The 18,212-nt window shown below is 44.0% G+C and overlaps 4 protein-coding genes across 27 annotated transcripts in view; all 4 read right to left on the minus strand.

Annotated features, from left to right (window-relative positions):
- LOC141775468 (protocadherin gamma-C5-like) overlaps positions 1-18,212 on the minus strand; it is a 227,851-nt gene that overhangs the window by 58,321 nt on the left and 151,318 nt on the right. For 3 of the 24 annotated variants that reach the window (XM_074648888.1, XM_074648875.1, XM_074648874.1), the window contains exon 1: positions 9,292-11,785. The exons of 16 other annotated variants lie outside the window; for them this stretch is intronic. In XM_074648888.1, the coding sequence (XP_074504989.1) occupies positions 9,292-11,673 (2,382 nt within the window). In that variant the 5' untranslated portion in view covers positions 11,674-11,785. Of the gene's footprint in view, positions 1-106; positions 3,015-3,083; positions 5,525-9,291; positions 11,786-18,212 lie in introns of those variants that run through there. 5 more of the 24 variants (XM_074648883.1, XM_074648882.1, XM_074648868.1 and 2 more) reach the window with 3 other exon arrangements.
- On the minus strand, positions 6,057-9,224 carry LOC141775491 (protocadherin beta-16-like). The gene has a single exon (XM_074648920.1). The coding sequence runs from the start codon at positions 8,646-8,648 to the stop codon at positions 6,255-6,257; it is 2,394 nt and encodes a 797-aa protein (XP_074505021.1). The 5' UTR covers positions 8,649-9,224; the 3' UTR covers positions 6,057-6,254.
- LOC141775482 (protocadherin beta-16-like) lies at positions 11,983-15,184 on the minus strand. The gene has a single exon (XM_074648912.1). It carries the CDS (start codon positions 14,711-14,713, stop codon positions 12,296-12,298), a length of 2,418 nt encoding a protein of 805 aa, XP_074505013.1. The 5' UTR covers positions 14,714-15,184; the 3' UTR covers positions 11,983-12,295.
- Positions 15,429-18,069, minus strand: LOC141775859 (protocadherin beta-16-like). The gene has a single exon (XM_074649603.1). The coding sequence runs from the start codon at positions 17,823-17,825 to the stop codon at positions 15,429-15,431; it is 2,397 nt and encodes a 798-aa protein (XP_074505704.1). The 5' UTR covers positions 17,826-18,069.

Below are 18,212 nucleotides of genomic sequence, written 5' to 3' on the forward strand. Positions count from 1 at the left end.
AAAATGAAAAGACCAAACAGATTTACAAAAATGCTGGCATATTTGGTTAAGCGTCTGGTCATGACCAGTAATGAGGAGGGCATGTGCGATGTAACACCTTTCTAACCTCTAGAGGAGAGTCTGGTTCGTCCAGGATGCTCTTCTCACTCTGTATCCGCTGCATCGTCCCTGTAGAACTGGGGTCCATTATCAGCACGTTCTGACTACCGGCTCCTCCGAATTTACAGTCACTCTTTCTGGAGTCAGTCGTCCTGCACACCTCGTAGTTGTACACATGTTGGAGAGTCCCTGTCCCCAAAGTGTCTGAGTAACGTGGTGGATAATATGGAATCACAGGGAGACTGGAGTGATACAGGACGCGAGACTGTCTCCACCTGTAGATCTTCACTGATATAATAACCACTAAACACGTGATGAAGAGGAAGGAGACTACAGCCAGAGCCAACACTAAGTAAAAAGTCAGGTTGTCATTGTACTCCTTGTCGTGTGTAAAGTCAGTGAACTCAGACAGCACTTCAGGGAAGCTGTCCGCCACCGCCACGTTAACAATGACTGTAGCTGAACGAGAGGGCTGCCCGTTGTCCTCCACTATAACAGTCAGTCTTTGTTTTACAACATCTTTATCAGTGACTTGGCGGATAGTTCTTATTTCTCCATTCTGTAAGCCCACTTCAAACAGCGCCCTGTCTGTGGCTTTCTGCAGTTTATAGGAGAGCCAGGCATTCTGTCCAGAGTCCACATCAACAGCCACCACTTTAGTGACCAGATAGCCCACATCAGCTGAACGAGGCACCATTTCAGCCACCAGAGAGCCACCAGTCTGGACTGGGTACAGAACCTGAGGCGGGTTGTCGTTCTGGTCCTGGATCAGTACTTTCACAGTAACGTTGCTACTAAGTGGAGGGGAACCTCCATCCTGCGCTTTGACGCGGAAGTGGAAGTCTTTGATCTGCTCGTAGTCAAAAGAGCGCACTGCATGGATGACTCCACTATCAGCACTAACGGACACATATGAGGAGACTGGCACTCCGTTAAGAGAGGAGTCCTCCAGTATGTAAGAAACACGGGCATTCTGGTTCCAGTCAGCGTCTCTGGCTTTCACTGTGAATATAGAGAGGCCAGGTGTGTTGTTTTCTACAATGTAGGCCTCATATGAGCTCCTCTCAAAGACAGGCGCGTTATCATTCACATCAGAGATCTGTAAGGTGAGAGTGACGCTGCTGGAGAGGGAGGGCACTCCCTCATCAGAGCACGTCACTGTTATATTATACTCAGAGGCTGTTTCTCTGTCTAAACCACTGTCTGTTATCAAACTATAGAAACCATTGGTTGTAGACTTCAACACAAAGGGAATATCATTATTTATACTGCATTGGACATTGCCATTTTCACCCGAGTCTGCATCCTCAATATTTATCATTGTCACAACAGTACCAGGTTTGGCATCTTCTGATATCACATTTGATTTTGACATTATATGGATATCAGGTTTATTATCATTCATGTCTATGACGTCGATCATCACTTTACATGAGTCAACTAGTCCTCCGTCATCACTTGCCCGGATGTTTATCTGAAATGTTCGAGCTTTTTCATAGTCAACATTTCCTTTTAGCCGAATTTCACCACTGTCATCATTTACTTCAAATAGCCCACGGGCATTATCTAAAATACTCGAGATTGAGTAAGTTATTCTTCCATTAGATCCGTGATCTGCATCTGTTGCAGTAACTGTCACTACAACCGTTCCTACTGGTGCATTTTCTTTTATAGATGCTTTATAGATGGGCTGCGTAAAAACAGGGGCATTGTCATTAGCGTCTAAAACAGTGATGAGAATCTGCATTGTCCCTGTCATCTGCGGCTCTCCTCCATCCACCGCCGTCAGGACTAAAGAAAGGCGTTCATTTTTTTCTCTGTCAAGTGGCTTCTCTAAAACCATTTCAACGTTTTTCGTTCCATCTGCTTGATCATATAATTTAATAACAAAATTGTCAGCCGGTTCAAGCTTATATGTTTGCAATCCATTTGAGCCTACATCAGGATCAACTGCCCGATCTAATATGAATTTAGCCCCACTAACAGCAGATTCACTGATTTTAAATTTGACGTCGTTCTTTTCGAAGGACGGAGGATTATCATTAATATCTGTGATCTCAATAGTTACACTGTAAAACTCCATCGGATTCTCTAATATAATCTGAAAGTGCAAAGCACAAGGCGTCGTCTGTCCACATAGCGCCTCTCTGTCTATCTTATCTTTGATGAGGAGGACTCCTCTTTCGTTATTCAACTCGATATATCCGTCACTGTCTCGAGTAAAAATGCGAGCTTTACCCGATTTTAGTCTTTTAACATCCAAGCCAAAATCCCTCGCCATGTTGCCTACCAGAGAACCTTTTGGCATTTCCTCGGGAATGGAGTAGCTGACTTGTCCGAGCACCGAGCTGAGACAGAGGAGCGAGAAAAACAACAGTACTTTCCCTCTCATTGTTCTGCCCGACGTTATTCCAGTGTAAACCAAGTGTGGCTTTTTGGATGTTAGCCCTCCGATACTTTCTCAGACAACGCCAGTTTTTAAAGCATATTCCAAACGTGACAAAAATATTCCCTGTATCTCCGGTAAAGTCCAGACGGTGTGCTTCGCTTCTGTCTCTTTCTCTCTCTAAAATAAAGATGGGAGGTACAATGAGTCTGCGGTAAAGCTAATACAGACTGGCCGACAGCGGCACTCTGAGTTCATAAAGCAAAACTGCACGTGAAATGTGCAAAACAAACTGATGTAGCCCGGTTAAGAATCATAAACAGCAAAGAAACACTTCGTCTGTAAGTGGGTAGTATTTTTTGCTACTTTTGCTACTAGATAAATAAAAAGGCACCTAAGTCAGGACAAATACATGCAAATTGAAAAAATAGATTGTGTGAAAATATAATAGCCATTTAAATAGACATGTTAAATGTAACTTGGGAAAATACATGGTTTTGAATATGCAATCATGTCGCTCTCCAAGGTGCTGAAAATTATAGTAAAATGAATTAAAGCGTGACTTCAACGAAGCAACAGATAGCTAGCAATTTCTAACCTCTAGAGGAGAGTCTGGTTCATCCAGGATGCTCTTCTCACTCTGTATCCGCTGCATCGTCCCTGTAGAACTGGGGTCCATTATCAGCACGTTCTGACTACCGGCTCCTCCGAACTTACAGTCACTCTTTCTGGAGTCAGTCGTCCTGCACACCTCGTAGTTGTACACGTGTTGGAGAGTCCCTGTCCCCAAAGTGTCTGAGTAACGTGGTGGATAATATGGAATCACAGGGAGACTGGAGTGATACAGGACGCGAGACTGTCTCCACCTGTAGATCTTCACTGATATAATAACTACTAAACACGTGATGAAGAGGAAGGAGACTACAGCCAGAGCCAACACTAAGTAGAAAGTCAGGTTGTCATTGTACTCCTTGTCGTGCGGAAAGTCAGTGAACTCAGACAGCACTTCAGGGAAGCTGTCCGCCACCGCCACGTTAACAATGACTGTAGCTGAACGAGAGGGCTGCCCGTTGTCCTCCACTATAACAGTCAGTCTTTGTTTCACAGCATCTTTATCAGTGACTTGGCGGATAGTTCTTATTTCTCCATTCTGTAAGCCCACTTCAAACAGCGCCCTGTCTGTGGCTTTCTGCAGTTTATAGGAGAGCCAGGCATTCTGTCCAGAGTCCACATCAACAGCCACCACTTTAGTGACCAGATAGCCCACATCTGCTGAACGAGGCACCATTTCAGCCACCAGAGAGCCACCAGTCTGGACTGGGTACAGAACCTGAGGAGGGTTGTCATTCTGGTCCTGGATCGATACTTTTACAGTCACGTTGCTACTGAGTGGAGGGGAACCTCCATCCTGCGCTTTGACGCGGAAGTGGAAGTCTTTGATCTGCTCGTAGTCAAAAGAGCGCACTGCATGGATGACTCCACTATCAGCACTAACGGACACATATGAGGAGACTGGCACTCCGTTAACGAAGGAGTCCTCCAGTATGTAAGAAACACGGGCATTCTGGTTCCAGTCAGCGTCTCTGGCTTTCACTGTGAATATAGAGAGGCCTGGTGTGTTGTTTTCTACAATGTAGGCCTCATATGAGCTCCTCTCAAAGACAGGCGCGTTATCATTCACATCAGAGATCTGTAAGGTGAGAGTGACGCTGCTGGAGAGGGAGGGCACTCCCTCGTCAGAGCACGTCACTGTTATATTATACTCAGAGTCCCTCTCTCTGTCCAACTCACCGTCTGTTAGGAGACTATAGAAATTATTTGATGTGGACTTCAATATAAAATATGTATTATCAATGATGGAGCAATGCACTTTGCCGTTTTCACCGGAGTCTGCATCCTCAACATTTATCATCGTCACTACAGTGTTAGTTTTAGCATCTTCCGATATCACATTTGATTTGGACATTATATGAATATCAGGTTTGTTATCATTTATGTCTAACACATCTATAATCACCTTGCAAGAACCAGTTAGTCCACCACCATCACTGGCGCGAATATTTATCTGAACGTTTCCCGATTTTTCATAGTTAAGTTTTCCAACTAAAGTAATATCGCCACTTTGCTTATTTACTTCAAATAATACACGGGCATGATCTAGAGAACTTGATATTGAATACGTTATTCTACCATTAGAGTCACGGTCTGCATCTGTCGCAGTAACTTTCACTACAACTGTTCCTACTGGTGCATTTTCTTTTATGGAGGCTTTATAAATAGGCTGCGTAAAAACAGGAGCATTGTCATTAGCGTCTAAAACGGTGATGTGAATTTGCATTGTTCCTGTCATCTGCGGTTCGCCTCCATCCACCGCTGTCAGGACTAGAGACAAATGGTCGTTTTTCTCCCTATCCAGCGGTGTATGCAAAACCATCTCCACATTTTTACTCATATCCATTTGATTGTTTATTTTGAGTGAGAATGCATCCGTTGGTTTTAGGATATAGGTTTTTAATCCATTTGCACCTACATCAAGATCAATAGCCCTGTCTAAAATAAACGTTGTACCACTAAGCGTAGACTCGCTGATATTGAAGTGGACATTTCTTGTTTCAAAGATTGGAGGGTTATCATTTACGTCTGTGATCTCGATATTAATACTGTAGAATTCCATTGGATTCTCTAATATGATCTGACAATGCAAAGCACAAGGCGTCGTTTGTCCGCAAAGCGCCTCTCTGTCTATTCTCTCTTTTATAAGGAGGACTCCTCTCTCTTTGTTTAGCTCGATGTATTCTGCGCTGTCTCGTGTAAAAACGCGAGCCTTTCCGGATTTCAGTCTTTTGACATCCAAACCTAAATCCTGAGCTAAGTTACCAACGAAAGAGCCTTTCATCATTTCCTCAGGAATGGAGTAGCTGACCTGCCCGAGCACCGAGCTGAGCGAGAGGACCGAGATAAACAACAGTACTTGCCCTTCCATTGTTATGTCCGACATCGTCTTTGCAGCGAGTCCTTATGCAAATATTTTAGTCCCCTTTCACATTTAAATCCGTTGTCAAAACGAAGTCTTAAAATCCCTTAAAAGAAAAAGGAAATAGCCGTGCAATGTCTCGGTACTGTATCTCCGCGTTTGCCTCACTGCATTTACCCTTTTTTCTTCCAGCTCAAATATACGGAGATGATGGGAGGTACTATTACACATCGGCTGTAAAACTGATACATACTGGTCAACAGCGTCCCTCTGAGTTCAAAGTCAAAATTACACGAGCAAAGCTCCTACCAACCATATGAGAAATGTTTAGACAGTGCTAACATGTTTGAAAAAACAATGATTTTAGTAAAAGAAATCAAACCTACCAAGAGAAAATTAGTTTACATTATAGAGAAGAGAGCGATGGCTGACCATATTATTTAAAGGGTGAGTGAAGTTAAAATTGCAACACTTTCCATGAAAAATAGAGGATTTACTAAAACAAGAGAGAGACAGAGCGAGAGGAAGAAGTTTTCACCAAACACATTTCCCATCTGTAGCTATATTTTCTGCTGAAACTTAGAAACCATGTAAAGGGTACAGGTATCAAAGAGCTATCTTTAAATGAAATTAAATATCTAGAAAGATTTGACCTCTATAGTGAAGGGCCTGGACAACGCCTAGCTGTGGTCAAAAACAATGTCTCTGTCCATGGTGCTGATTGTAGACTTATTATGAACGGCGACTATTAACAACTTCATAAATAACACAAGTTACATCTGAAATAAACCCCAATTAACCAACCTCTAGAGGAGAGTCTGGTTCATCCAGGATGCTCTTCTCACTCTGTATCCGCTGCATCGTCCCTGTAGAACTGGGGTCCATTATCAGCACGTTCTGACTACCGGCTCCTCCAAACTTACAGTCACTCTTTCTGGAGTCAGTCGTCCTGCACACCTCGTAGTTGTACACGTGTTGGAGAGTCCCTGTCCCCAAAGTGTCTGAGTAACGTGGTGGATAATATGGAATCACAGGGAGACTGGAGTGATACAGGACGCGAGACTGTCTCCATCTGTAGATCTTCACTGATATAATAACCACTAAACACGTGATGAAGAGGAAGGAGACTACAGCCAGAGCCAACACTAAATAAAAAGTCAGGTTGTCATTGTACTCCTTGTCGTGCGTAAAGTCAGTGAACTCAGACAGCACTTCAGGGAAGCTGTCCGCCACCGCCACGTTAACAATGACTGTAGCTGAACGAGAGGGCTGCCCGTTGTCCTCCACAATAACAGTCAGTCTTTGTTTCACAGCATCTTTATCAGTGACTTGGCGGATAGTTCTTATTTCTCCATTCTGTAAGCCCACTTCAAACAGCGCCCTGTCTGTGGCTTTCTGCAGTTTATAGGAGAGCCAGGCATTCTGTCCAGAGTCCACATCAACAGCCACCACTTTAGTGACCAGATAGCCCACATCTGCTGAACGAGGCACCATTTCAGCCACCAGAGAGCCACCAGTCTGGACTGGATACAGGACCTGAGGTGGGTTGTCATTCTTGTCCTGGATCGATACTTTTACAGTCACGTTGCTACTGAGTGGAGGGGAACCTCCATCTTGCGCTTTGACGCGGAAGTGGAAGTCTTTGATCTGCTCGTAGTCAAAAGAGCGCACTGCATGGATGACTCCACTATCAGCACTAACGGACACATATGAGGTGACTGGCACTCCGTTAACAGAGGAGTCCTCCAGTATGTAAGAAACACGGGCATTCTGGTTCCAGTCAGCGTCTCTGGCTTTCACTGTGAATATAGAGAGGCCTGGTGTGTTGTTTTCTACAATGTAGGCCTCATATGAGCTCCTCTCAAAGACAGGCGCGTTATCATTCACATCAGAGATCTGTAAGGTGAGAGTGACGCTGCTGGAGAGGGAGGGCACTCCCTCATCAGAGCACGTCACTGTTATATTATACTGAGAAGATATCTCTCTGTCTAAATCACTGTCTGTTACTAAGCTATAGAAATTATTTGATGTCGATTTCAATACGAAAGGAATATTCTCATTTATAAAACACTGAACTTTACCATTTTCACCTGAGTCTGGGTCTTGGATGTTAATCATGGTAACGACCGTGTTGGGGTTTGCATTCTCCGATATAATAGCTGATTTAGACATGATTTTAATCGTTGGTTTATTGTCATTTATATCGACGACATCGACAATCACTTTACAAGAATCTGATAGTCCTCCGTTATCCAATGCGCGCACATTGATCTGAAAGCTTCGTTTCTTTTCATAATCCAAATGTCCAATCAACCTAACCTCACCGCTGTCCTCATTTACATCAAACATATGTCTGACGTCATCTAAAGTGTTTGTGATTGAATACGTTATTTTACCATTTAATCCATGATCAGCATCTGAGGCACTGACAGTGGTCACTATCGTGCCTTTTGCAGCATTTTCAGCCACAGTGCCTTTATACATGGGCTGTGTAAAAACAGGTGCATTGTCATTGACATCTAACACTGTGATGAGAATCTGCATTGTTCCTGACATCTGTGGCTCTCCTCCATCTACAGCCGTCAGCGCCAAAGAAATGAACTCATTTTTCTCTCTGTCTAGAGGTTTTTGTAAGACCATCTCCACATTCTTTGTACCGTCAGCTTGGTTGTGCAGTTTAAGTACAAAATTATCACTTGGTTTCAGTACATAGCTTTGGAGACTATTTATACCGACATCTAAATCCACTGCTCTTTCTAAAACAAATTTAGCCCCAACAACTGCAGACTCGCTAATTCTGAATTTAATGTCGCTCTTTTCGAAAGATGGTGCATTATCGTTAATATCTGTAATTTCAACCGTGACACTGTAAAATTCCATAGGATTCTCCAGCACAATCTGAAAATGCACAGCGCATGGTGTCGTATCACCGCACAGCGCCTCTCTGTCTATTCTCTCTTTGATAAGGAGGACTCCTCTCTCGCTATTCAGCTCGATGTATTCTCTGCTATCACCAGAATAAACACGAGCGTTTCCTAACCTCAGTCTTTTCACGTCTAAACCTAAATCCTGAGCTATGTTACCAACCAAAGAGCCCTTCGCCATTTCCTCCGGAACAGAGTAGCTGACCTGCCCGCAGACTGAACCAAGGGAGAGGATCGAGATAAACAACAGTACTTGCCGTTTCATTGTTCGAAATTATCTCGGTAAAAAGCAACAGCAACCTCGTATAATCCGTCAGAAAGATGGACAAGCATTCAAACAAAATATGAAGCAAAAACAATCCTCAAATTTGAAGCGAAAGAACGACAGTCGTGCCTTGTCGTGTATATCGGCTCCTCTACCGAAGACAATGCGATCCGCGCCTGCCCTTTTTCTCTAATACATCGAAATGAAGAGGCGGTACTGCTGTAAATGTACTACAGCTGCAACAGACTAGGCAACAGCGGCCCACTGAGTTCAACAAGCAAAACTGCAGAAAATGTGTTGTGAGAGGGGAGAGGTGGAAAAGATGAGAAAATAATGTACACATGCTGGAATTAAATTGTAGTAATATGTAGTTCTAGTTTAAAAACTATATTAATCACACTATAATATACATGTGTAGAATATATATCTTAAAAGACCTCAACAACATGGAAAGTATAAGGGTGACCACTGACCATTTTCTATTACACTTAATAACACGCACATAAAACACACCATGTTGCTCTCCATGGTGCTGAAAAAGAAAATAGCAGACGAATTCGCCAAAATGCTGGAGCAATAGATTAAAGCCTCTGGTCATGACAGGTGTTGAGGGAGGGAAAAAGAGAGGAAACGCCTTTCTAACCTCCAGAGGAGAGTCTGGTTCATCCAGGATGCTCTTCTCACTCTGTATCCGCTGCATCGTCCCTGTAGAACTGGGGTCCATTATCAGCACGTTCTGACTACCGGCTCCTCCGAACTTACAGTCACTCTTTCTGGAGTCAGTCGTCCTGCACACCTCGTAGTTGTACACGTGTTGGAGAGTCCCTGTCCCCAAAGTGTCTGAGTAACGTGGTGGATAATATGGAATCACAGGGAGACTGGAGTGATACATGATGCGAGACTGTCTCCACCTGTAGATCTTCACTGATATAATAACCACTAAACACGTGATGAAGAGGAAGGAGACTACAGCCAGGGCCAACACTAAATAAAAAGTCAGGTTGTCGTTGTACTCCTTGTCGTGCGTAAAGTCAGTGAACTCAGACAGCACTTCAGGGAAGCTGTCCGCCACCGCCACGTTAACAATGACTGTAGCTGAACGAGAGGGCTGCCCGTTGTCCTCCACTATAACAGTCAGTCTTTGTTTCACAGCATCTTTATCAGTGACTTGGCGGATAGTTCTTATTTCTCCATTCTGTAAGCCCACTTCAAACAGCGCCCTGTCTGTGGCTTTCTGCAGTTTATAGGAGAGCCAGGCATTCTGTCCAGAGTCCCCATCAACAGCCACCACTTTAGTGACCAGATAGCCCACATCTGCTGAACGAGGCACCATTTCAGCCACCAGAGAGCCACCAGTCTGGACTGGGTACAGGACCTGAGGAGGGTTGTCGTTCTGGTCCTGGATCAGTACTTTCACAGTCACGTTGCTACTGAGTGGAGGGGAACCTCCATCCTGCGCTTTGACGCGGAAGTGGAAGTTTTTGATCTGCTCGTAGTCAAAAGAGCGCACTGCATGGATGACTCCACTATCAGCACTAACGGACACATATGAGGAGACTGTCACTCCGTTAACAGAGGAGTCCTCCAGTATGTAAGAAACACGGGCATTCTGGTTCCAGTCAGCGTCTCTGGCTTTCACTGTGAATATAGAGAGGCCTGGTGTGTTGTTTTCTACAATGTAGGCCTCATATGAGCTCCTCTCAAAGACAGGCGCGTTATCATTCACATCAGAGATCTGTAAGGTGAGAGTGACGCTGCTGGAGAGGGAGGGCACTCCCTCATCAGAGCACGTCACTGTTATATTATACTGAGAGTCCCTCTCTCTGTCTAATTCACTGTCTGTCACGATGCTATAGAAATTACTGGATGTTGCTGTGATTGTAAACGGTATATGTTTATTAATTGTACATCGGACTTTCCCGTTTTCTTCAGAATCTGGATCGTTTACACTCATTACAGCTACCACTGTATCTGGACGTGAATCCTCTCCTATTGAATTTGATGATGAAATCATATTAATAACGGGGCTATTGTCATTAATGTCACCTACCTCAATTACCACTTTGCTCGAATCAGATAAACCACCTCGATCAACTGCCTCTATATCAATCTCATACTTCTTGGCTTTTTCATAATCAATAGGCCCATTTAATATAAGTTGACCGTCTTCAGTAACGTGGAATAACTTTGAAATGCTCCTCATGCTATTTCCAATGACGTAGCTAACCTCTCCATTCGAGCCTTTGTCTACATCGGAGGCACTCACTTTTGTAATGAGTGTTCCTGTGGGGGAGTTTTCTTTTACACTTGCTTTGTAAATGTTCTGCGTGAAAACAGGAGCGTTATCATTAGCATCTAATACAGTAATATGAATCTGCATCGTGCCAGACCTCTGCGGTTCTCCCCCATCTATAGCTGTTAACAATAATGATGCAGACTCCTGCTTTTCTCTATCCAGAGGCTTCTGTAAAATCATCTCAACCTTTTTACCGCCATCAGACTGACTATGCAATTTAAGCATGAAATGATCATTGGGCTTCAGTGTATAGCTCTGAAGACCATTCAGTCCTATATCAGGGTCTATTGCTTTCTCCAGCATGAATTTAGAGCCGATAACTGCAGACTCGCTTATTTCAAACCTCCTCTCTTCCTTTTCAAACACGGGAGCATTGTCATTAATATCTGTGATTTCAACAGTAATCTGGAATATTTCGATTGGGTTTTCTAAGACAATCTGAAAATGCAAAGCGCAAGGCGTTGTCTGACCACAGAGAGCTTCGCGGTCTATTCTCTCTTTGATAACGAGGAGTCCTTTTTCCTTGTTAAGCTGAATGTATTCCGCACTGTCTCCCGTGTGGATGCGAGCTTTACCCGCTTGTAGTCGTTTAACATCTAAACCTAAATCTTGAGCTATGTTACCAACTAATGAGCCTTTGGCCATTTCCTCGGGAATGGAGTAGCTGACCTGGCCGAGCACTGAACTGAGACACAGGACCGAGAAAAACAACAGTACTTGCCGTCTCATTGTTCTGTCAGGCTCACCCGCTGAACAAAATTAACGTGTTCTCCTCCCTTTTGCAATCAGCGCCGCCGATGCAAATAAAAAATAATCCAGAATGATCTGTTCAGTCAACAATAGACGAGTATATTATTCCAACTTGATATTCCGTGCATTGCGTTTTATCCACCGTCGACTGTGCGTTATGCTTCGGAGTCCTTCTCTCTTGTGAGAGTCAGGGGGATGTCCTGGTATATAAATATAAATTTAAACGCCAAGACGCTGGTCAACAGCGGCCCACTGAGTTCACAACACGAAATTACACAAATTAAAGAAAAAATACACTGCTGCCTCTGTTGTACTTCTATGGCAGCTGAATACACCAACACTCTACAAACACTATTGGTGCTGTTTAATTGGCAAATTAATGCAAAACAGCAAAATATGTTCCACGAATAAATACCAAGAAATATTGGCCCATTATAAAGACAACCATCTGCAATGTCAATGAAGGAGAAAAACAACTTTTACATAAATGAGCAATATAAAAAGAAAGAAAAAAGACGAGATATGCTGTTATTTCGCTGTCCATGGTACTGAAACGGTTTGGGTTGTAAATGATATCACTGAGAAGTAAAATTAAATAAAACTATGAGTTTGATAAGAAGAATCGTAATATTCTAACCTCTAGAGGAGAGTCTGGTTCATCCAGGATGCTCTTCTCACTCTGTATCCGCTGCATCGTCCCTGTAGAACTGGGGTCCATTATCAGCACGTTCTGACTACCGGCTCCTCCGAACTTACAGTCACTCTTTCTGGAGTCAGTCGTCCTGCACACCTCGTAGTTGTACACGTGTTGGAGAGTCCCTGTCCCCAAAGTGTCTGAGTAACGTGGTGGATAATATGGAATCACAGGGAGACTGGAGTGATACAGGACGCGAGACTGTCTCCACCTGTAGATCTTCACTGATATAATAACCACTAAACACGTGATGAAGAGGAAGGAGACTACAGCCAGAGCCAACACTAAGTAAAAAGTCAGGTTGTCATTGTACTCCTTGTCGTGTGTAAAGTCAGTGAACTCAGACAGCACTTCAGGGAAGCTGTCCGCCACCGCCACGTTAACAATGACTGTAGCTGAACGAGAGGGCTGCCCGTTGTCCTCCACTATAACAGTCAGTCTTTGTTTCACAGCATCTTTATCAGTGACTTGGCGGATAGTTCTTATTTCTCCATTCTGTAAGCCCACTTCAAACAGCGCCCTGTCTGTGGCTTTCTGCAGTTTATAGGAGAGCCAGGCATTCTGTCCAGAGTCCCCATCAACAGCCACCACTTTAGTGACCAGATAGCCCACATCTGCTGAACGAGGCACCATTTCAGCCACCAGAGAGCCACCAGTCTGGACTGGGTACAGGACCTGAGGAGGGTTGTCGTTCTGGTCCTGGATCGATACTTTGACAGTCACGTTGCTACTGAGTGGAGGGGAACCTCCATCCTGCGCTTTGACGCGGAAGTGGAAGTCTTTGATCTGCTCGTAGTCAAAAGAGCGCACTGCATGGATGACTCCACTATCAGCACTAACGGACACATATGAGGAGACTGGCACTCCGTTAACAGAGGAGTCCTCCAGTATGTAAGAAACACGGGCATTCTGGTTCCAGTCAGCGTCTCTGGCTTTCACTGTGAATATAGAGAGGCCTGGTGTGTTGTTTTCTACAATGTAGGCCTCATATGAGCTCCTCTCAAAGACAGGCGCGTTATCATTCACATCAGAGATCTGTAAGGTGAGAGTGACGCTGCTGGAGAGGGAGGGCACTCCCTCATCAGAGCACGTCACTGTTATATTATAATGGGAGTCCCTCTCTCTGTCTAAATCACTGTCTGTCACTAAACTATAGAAATTATTGGATGTAAATTTAATTCCAAATGGGATATTTTCATTTATCACACAATTTACTTTCCCATTGGTTTCAGAATCAGGGTCATTTACACTCATTAAAGCGATTACTGTTTTGTGTGCTGAATCTTCTGGTACTGAGCCCGATGTAGATATCATATTTACAATAGGGCTGTTGTCGTTCACGTCAATTACATCAATTATTATCTTACTTGAATCCGAGAGTCCGCCCTGATCCATCGCCTCTATATCGATGTGATAATTCTTTTCTTTTTCATAGTCTATCGGGCCATCTAGTATCACATCTCCTTCCTTATTAATGTGAAATAACGTTGAAACAGTATCCATGCTATTCCCGATGACGTAGATCACCTCTCCATTTGAGCCTTTGTCTGCATCCGAAGCACTGACCTTCGCAACAAGGGTTCCTATGACGGAGTTTTCTGTAATGCTTGCTTTGTAAACGGGTTTACTAAAAACAGGGGCATTGTCGTTTACATCCAGCACAGTGATATGAATCTGCATTGTTCCAGTCATTTGTGGTTCTCCTCCATCCTCCGCTGTCAGCACTAACGATAGGTCTTCTTGTTTCTCTCGGTCTAACGGCTTTTGCAAAATCATTTCTACCTTTTTGCTTCCATCGGATTGAGAATGCAGTTTAAGCACAAAATTGTCACTCGGCTTTAGGGTGTATTTCTGCAGACCATTCAGTCCTATATCGGGGTCCATCGCTTTCTCCAGCATGAATTTAGAGCCGATGACTGCAGACTCGCTTATTTCAAACCTCCTCTCCTCCTTTTGGAATAATGGAGCATTGTCATTAATATCTGTGATTTCTACAGTAACTGGAAATAATTCTAGTGGGTTTTCTAACGTAATCTGAAAATGCAAAGCGCAAGGCGTCGTCTGTCTGCAGAGCGCCTCGCGGTCTATTTTTTCTTTAATAACGAGGACTCCTCTTTCTCTGTTCAGCTCGATATACTGAACACTGTCTCCCGTATAAATACGAGCTTTACCTGACTTAAGCCGTCTGACGTCTAAAGCTAAATCCTGAGCTATGTTACCGACCAGAGAGCCTTTTGCCATTTCCTCCGGAATAGAGTAGCTGACCTGCCCGATCACAGAGCCGAGGCAGAAGATGGAGATTAACAACAGTACTTGCCGTTTCATTGTTCTGTCCGATACCTCTGTTGCACCACAGCTACCGTGTTTTATTCCGTTTTACGAATAAGATTCCGTTAGATGTAAATTACAAATGGAAGAGAAAATGTTTTAAATCCACAGATTCAAAAAAATAGAAGTCCAGCTTGAGAGGTCCGTAGATAACAGGGTCTGATCTCCGTAGTGAGCTTGCTACGTATGTGACTGCGCCTCAGTTATATGCCAGGAAGATGGCTGTTATAAAAACAACTCGCAACTGCAACACATTGGGCAACAGCGGCCCGATGAGTTCAAATTGTGAAAGTACACAAGTAATACAGCAAGAATGCAATGCAAACTCAAAATACTACAGAAATTACACACAGCCTGCTCAGCTTTCCAGACTAACAAAACAAATGAGATTCTCCTATAGAGATTCAGTCAAATGAACTGGGAAGTAGAATACTTGAAGAAACACTCTACTACAGACAGGGAAAAGGACATGAGGAGGGAGCGTACAAAAGGGAAACAATGTGGAGCTGTGCTTTCATTGTCGCTTTCCAAGGTGCTGGAATTTTGCCTAACTGAAGAAATCACACTGTGCCAACGCTTATACAGGTATTAGCCCCATATGATTAACTTGAAAAAAATACATGGTTTTAAATATGTAATCATGTCGCTCTCCAAGGTGCTGAAAATACAAGGAAAGTGATTTAAAGCGTAATTTCAACGAAAGAATAGATAGCTAGGGAATTCTAACCTCTAGAGGAGAGTCTGGTTCATCCAGGATGCTCTTCTCACTCTGTATCCGCTGCATCGTCCCTGTAGAACTGGGGTCCATTATCAGCACGTTCTGACTACCGGCTCCTCCGAACTTACAGTCACTCTTTCTGGAGTCAGTCGTCCTGCACACCTCGTAGTTGTACACGTGTTGGAGAGTCCCTGTCCCCAAAGTGTCTGAGTAACGTGGTGGATAATATGGAATCACAGGGAGACTGGAGTGATACAGGACGCGAGACTGTCTCCACCTGTAGATCTTCACTGAGATAATAACCACTAAACACGTGATGAAGAGGAAGGAGACTACAGCCAGAGCCAACACTAAGTAAAAAGTCAGGTTGTCGTTGTACTCCTTGTCGTGTGTAAAGTCAGTGAACTCAGACAGCACTTCAGGGAAGCTGTCCGCCACCGCCACGTTAACAATGACTGTAGCTGAACGAGAGGGCTGCCCGTTGTCCTCCACTATAACAGTCAGTCTTTGTTTCACAGCATCTTTATCAGTGGCTTGGCGGATAGTTCTTATTTCTCCATTCTGTAAGCCCACTTCAAACAGCGCCCTGTCTGTGGCTTTCTGCAGTTTATAGGAGAGCCAGGCATTCTGTCCAGAGTCCACATCAACAGCCACCACTTTAGTGACCAGATAGCCCACATCTGCTGAACGAGGCACCATTTCAGCCACCAGAGAGCCACCAGTCTGGACTGGGTACAGGACCTGAGGAGGGTTGTCGTTCTGGTCCTGGATCAGTACTTTCACAGTCACGGTGCTGCTGAGTGGAGGGGAACCTCCATCCTGCGCTTTGACGCGGAAGTGGAAGTCTTTGATCTGCTCGTAGTCAAAAGAGCGCACTGCATGGATGACTCCACTATCAGCACTAACGGACACATATGAGGAGACTGGCACTCCGTTAACAGGGGAGTCCTCCAGTATGTAAGAAACACGGGCATTCTGGTTCCAGTCAGCGTCTCTGGCTTTCACTGTGAATATAGAGAGGCCTGGTGTGTTGTTTTCTACAATGTAGGCCTCATATGAGCTCCTCTCAAAGACAGGCGCGTTATCATTCACATCAGAGATCTGTAAGGTGAGAGTGACGCTGCTGGAGAGGGAGGGCACTCCCTCATCAGAGCACGTCACTGTTATATTATAATGGGAGGCGACCTCTCTATCCAAAGCTACCTCTGTAAGTAAACTATAAAATCCATTCATTGTACTTTGTATTTTAAAAGGAATGTCATCGTTAATATTACACTTCACCTCTCCATTCCTCTCAGAGTCAGGGTCATTTACGCTCAGCATAGCAATAACAGTATTCTCGGGAGAGTCTTCTAAAATGCTGTCTGATTTAGAAAGTAATTTCAACTGAGGATTATTGTCATTGACATCAGTGACATCAATCAGTATCTTACTGGAATCAGAGAGTCCTCCATTATCAATAGCCTCGATATCTATTTGGAAAAGCTTCGCTTTTTCATAATCTATTTCACCGATCAAGATAACCTCTCCTGTTCTTCCATCGATCTGAAATAGGTCAGATAATCGACGCTTATTTGAAATTGCATATGATATTTCTCCATTAGAGCCTCCATCTTTATCAGATGCACTAACAGTTATAACACTGGTTCCCCTCTGGGAATTCTCGGTTATTGTTGCCTTGTATACTGGTTTAGTGAATACAGGCGCATTATCGTTTGCATCTAATACGTTAATAATGATCTGCATTGTGCCAGACATACGCGGCTGTCCGCCATCTAGAGCAGTTAATAACAGTGAGATCTGCTCCTGGTGCTCTCGGTCTAGAGGCTTCTGTAAAACCATTTCTACCTTTTTACCTCCGTCCGCCTGACTCTCTAGTTTCAATGCAAAGTTGTTTGTTGGATTAAGCGAATAGCTCTGGAGACCATTTGTACCGATGTCAGCATCGATGGCTTTGTCCAGCACAAATTTAGACCCAATAACTGCAGACTCGCTGATTTCAAAACGCTTCTCTTTCGATTCAAAGCTGGGAGCGTTATCGTTTATGTCTGTGATTTCTATTGTTATGCGGAACAATTCCATCGGATTTTCCAAAATCATCTGCAAATGCAAAGCGCAGGGCGTCGTTTCTCCACACAGCGTTTCTCTGTCTATCCTCTCTTTGATGAGGAGGACGCCCCTGTCTCTGTTCAGCTCCATGTATTCCGCACTGTCTCCAGAATGAATACGAGCTCTGCCCGATTTGAGCCTTTTAAAATCTAGCCCTAAATCCTGAGCTATGTTACCAACCAATGAGCCTTTCTCCATTTCCTCGGGAATGGAGTAGCTGACCTGGCCGAGCACTGAACTGAGACACAGGACCGAGAAAAACAACAGTACTTGCCGTCTCATTGTTCTGTCAGGCTCACCCGTCGAACCAAATTAACTTGTTCTCCTCCCTTTTGCAATCAGCGCCGCCGATGCAAATAAAAAATAATCCAGAATGATCTGTTCAGTCAACAATAGACGAATATATTATTCCAACGTGATATTCCGTGCATGGCGTTTTATCCACCGTCGACTGTGCGTTATGCTTCGGAGTCCTTCTCTCTTGTGAGAGAACAGGGGGATGTCCTGGTATATAAATATAAATTTAAACACTAAGACGCTGGTCAACAGCGGCCCACTGAGTTCACAAGACGAAATTACACAAGTTTAAAAAATAAATACTGCTGCCTCTGTTGTTACTTCTATGGCCGCTGAATACACAAACACTCCACAAACACCATTGGTGCTGTT

The sequence above is a fragment of the Sebastes fasciatus genome, chromosome 10, assembly GCF_043250625.1.
Source record: "Sebastes fasciatus isolate fSebFas1 chromosome 10, fSebFas1.pri, whole genome shotgun sequence".
Classification (NCBI taxonomy): Eukaryota; Metazoa; Chordata; class Actinopteri; order Perciformes; family Sebastidae; genus Sebastes; species Sebastes fasciatus.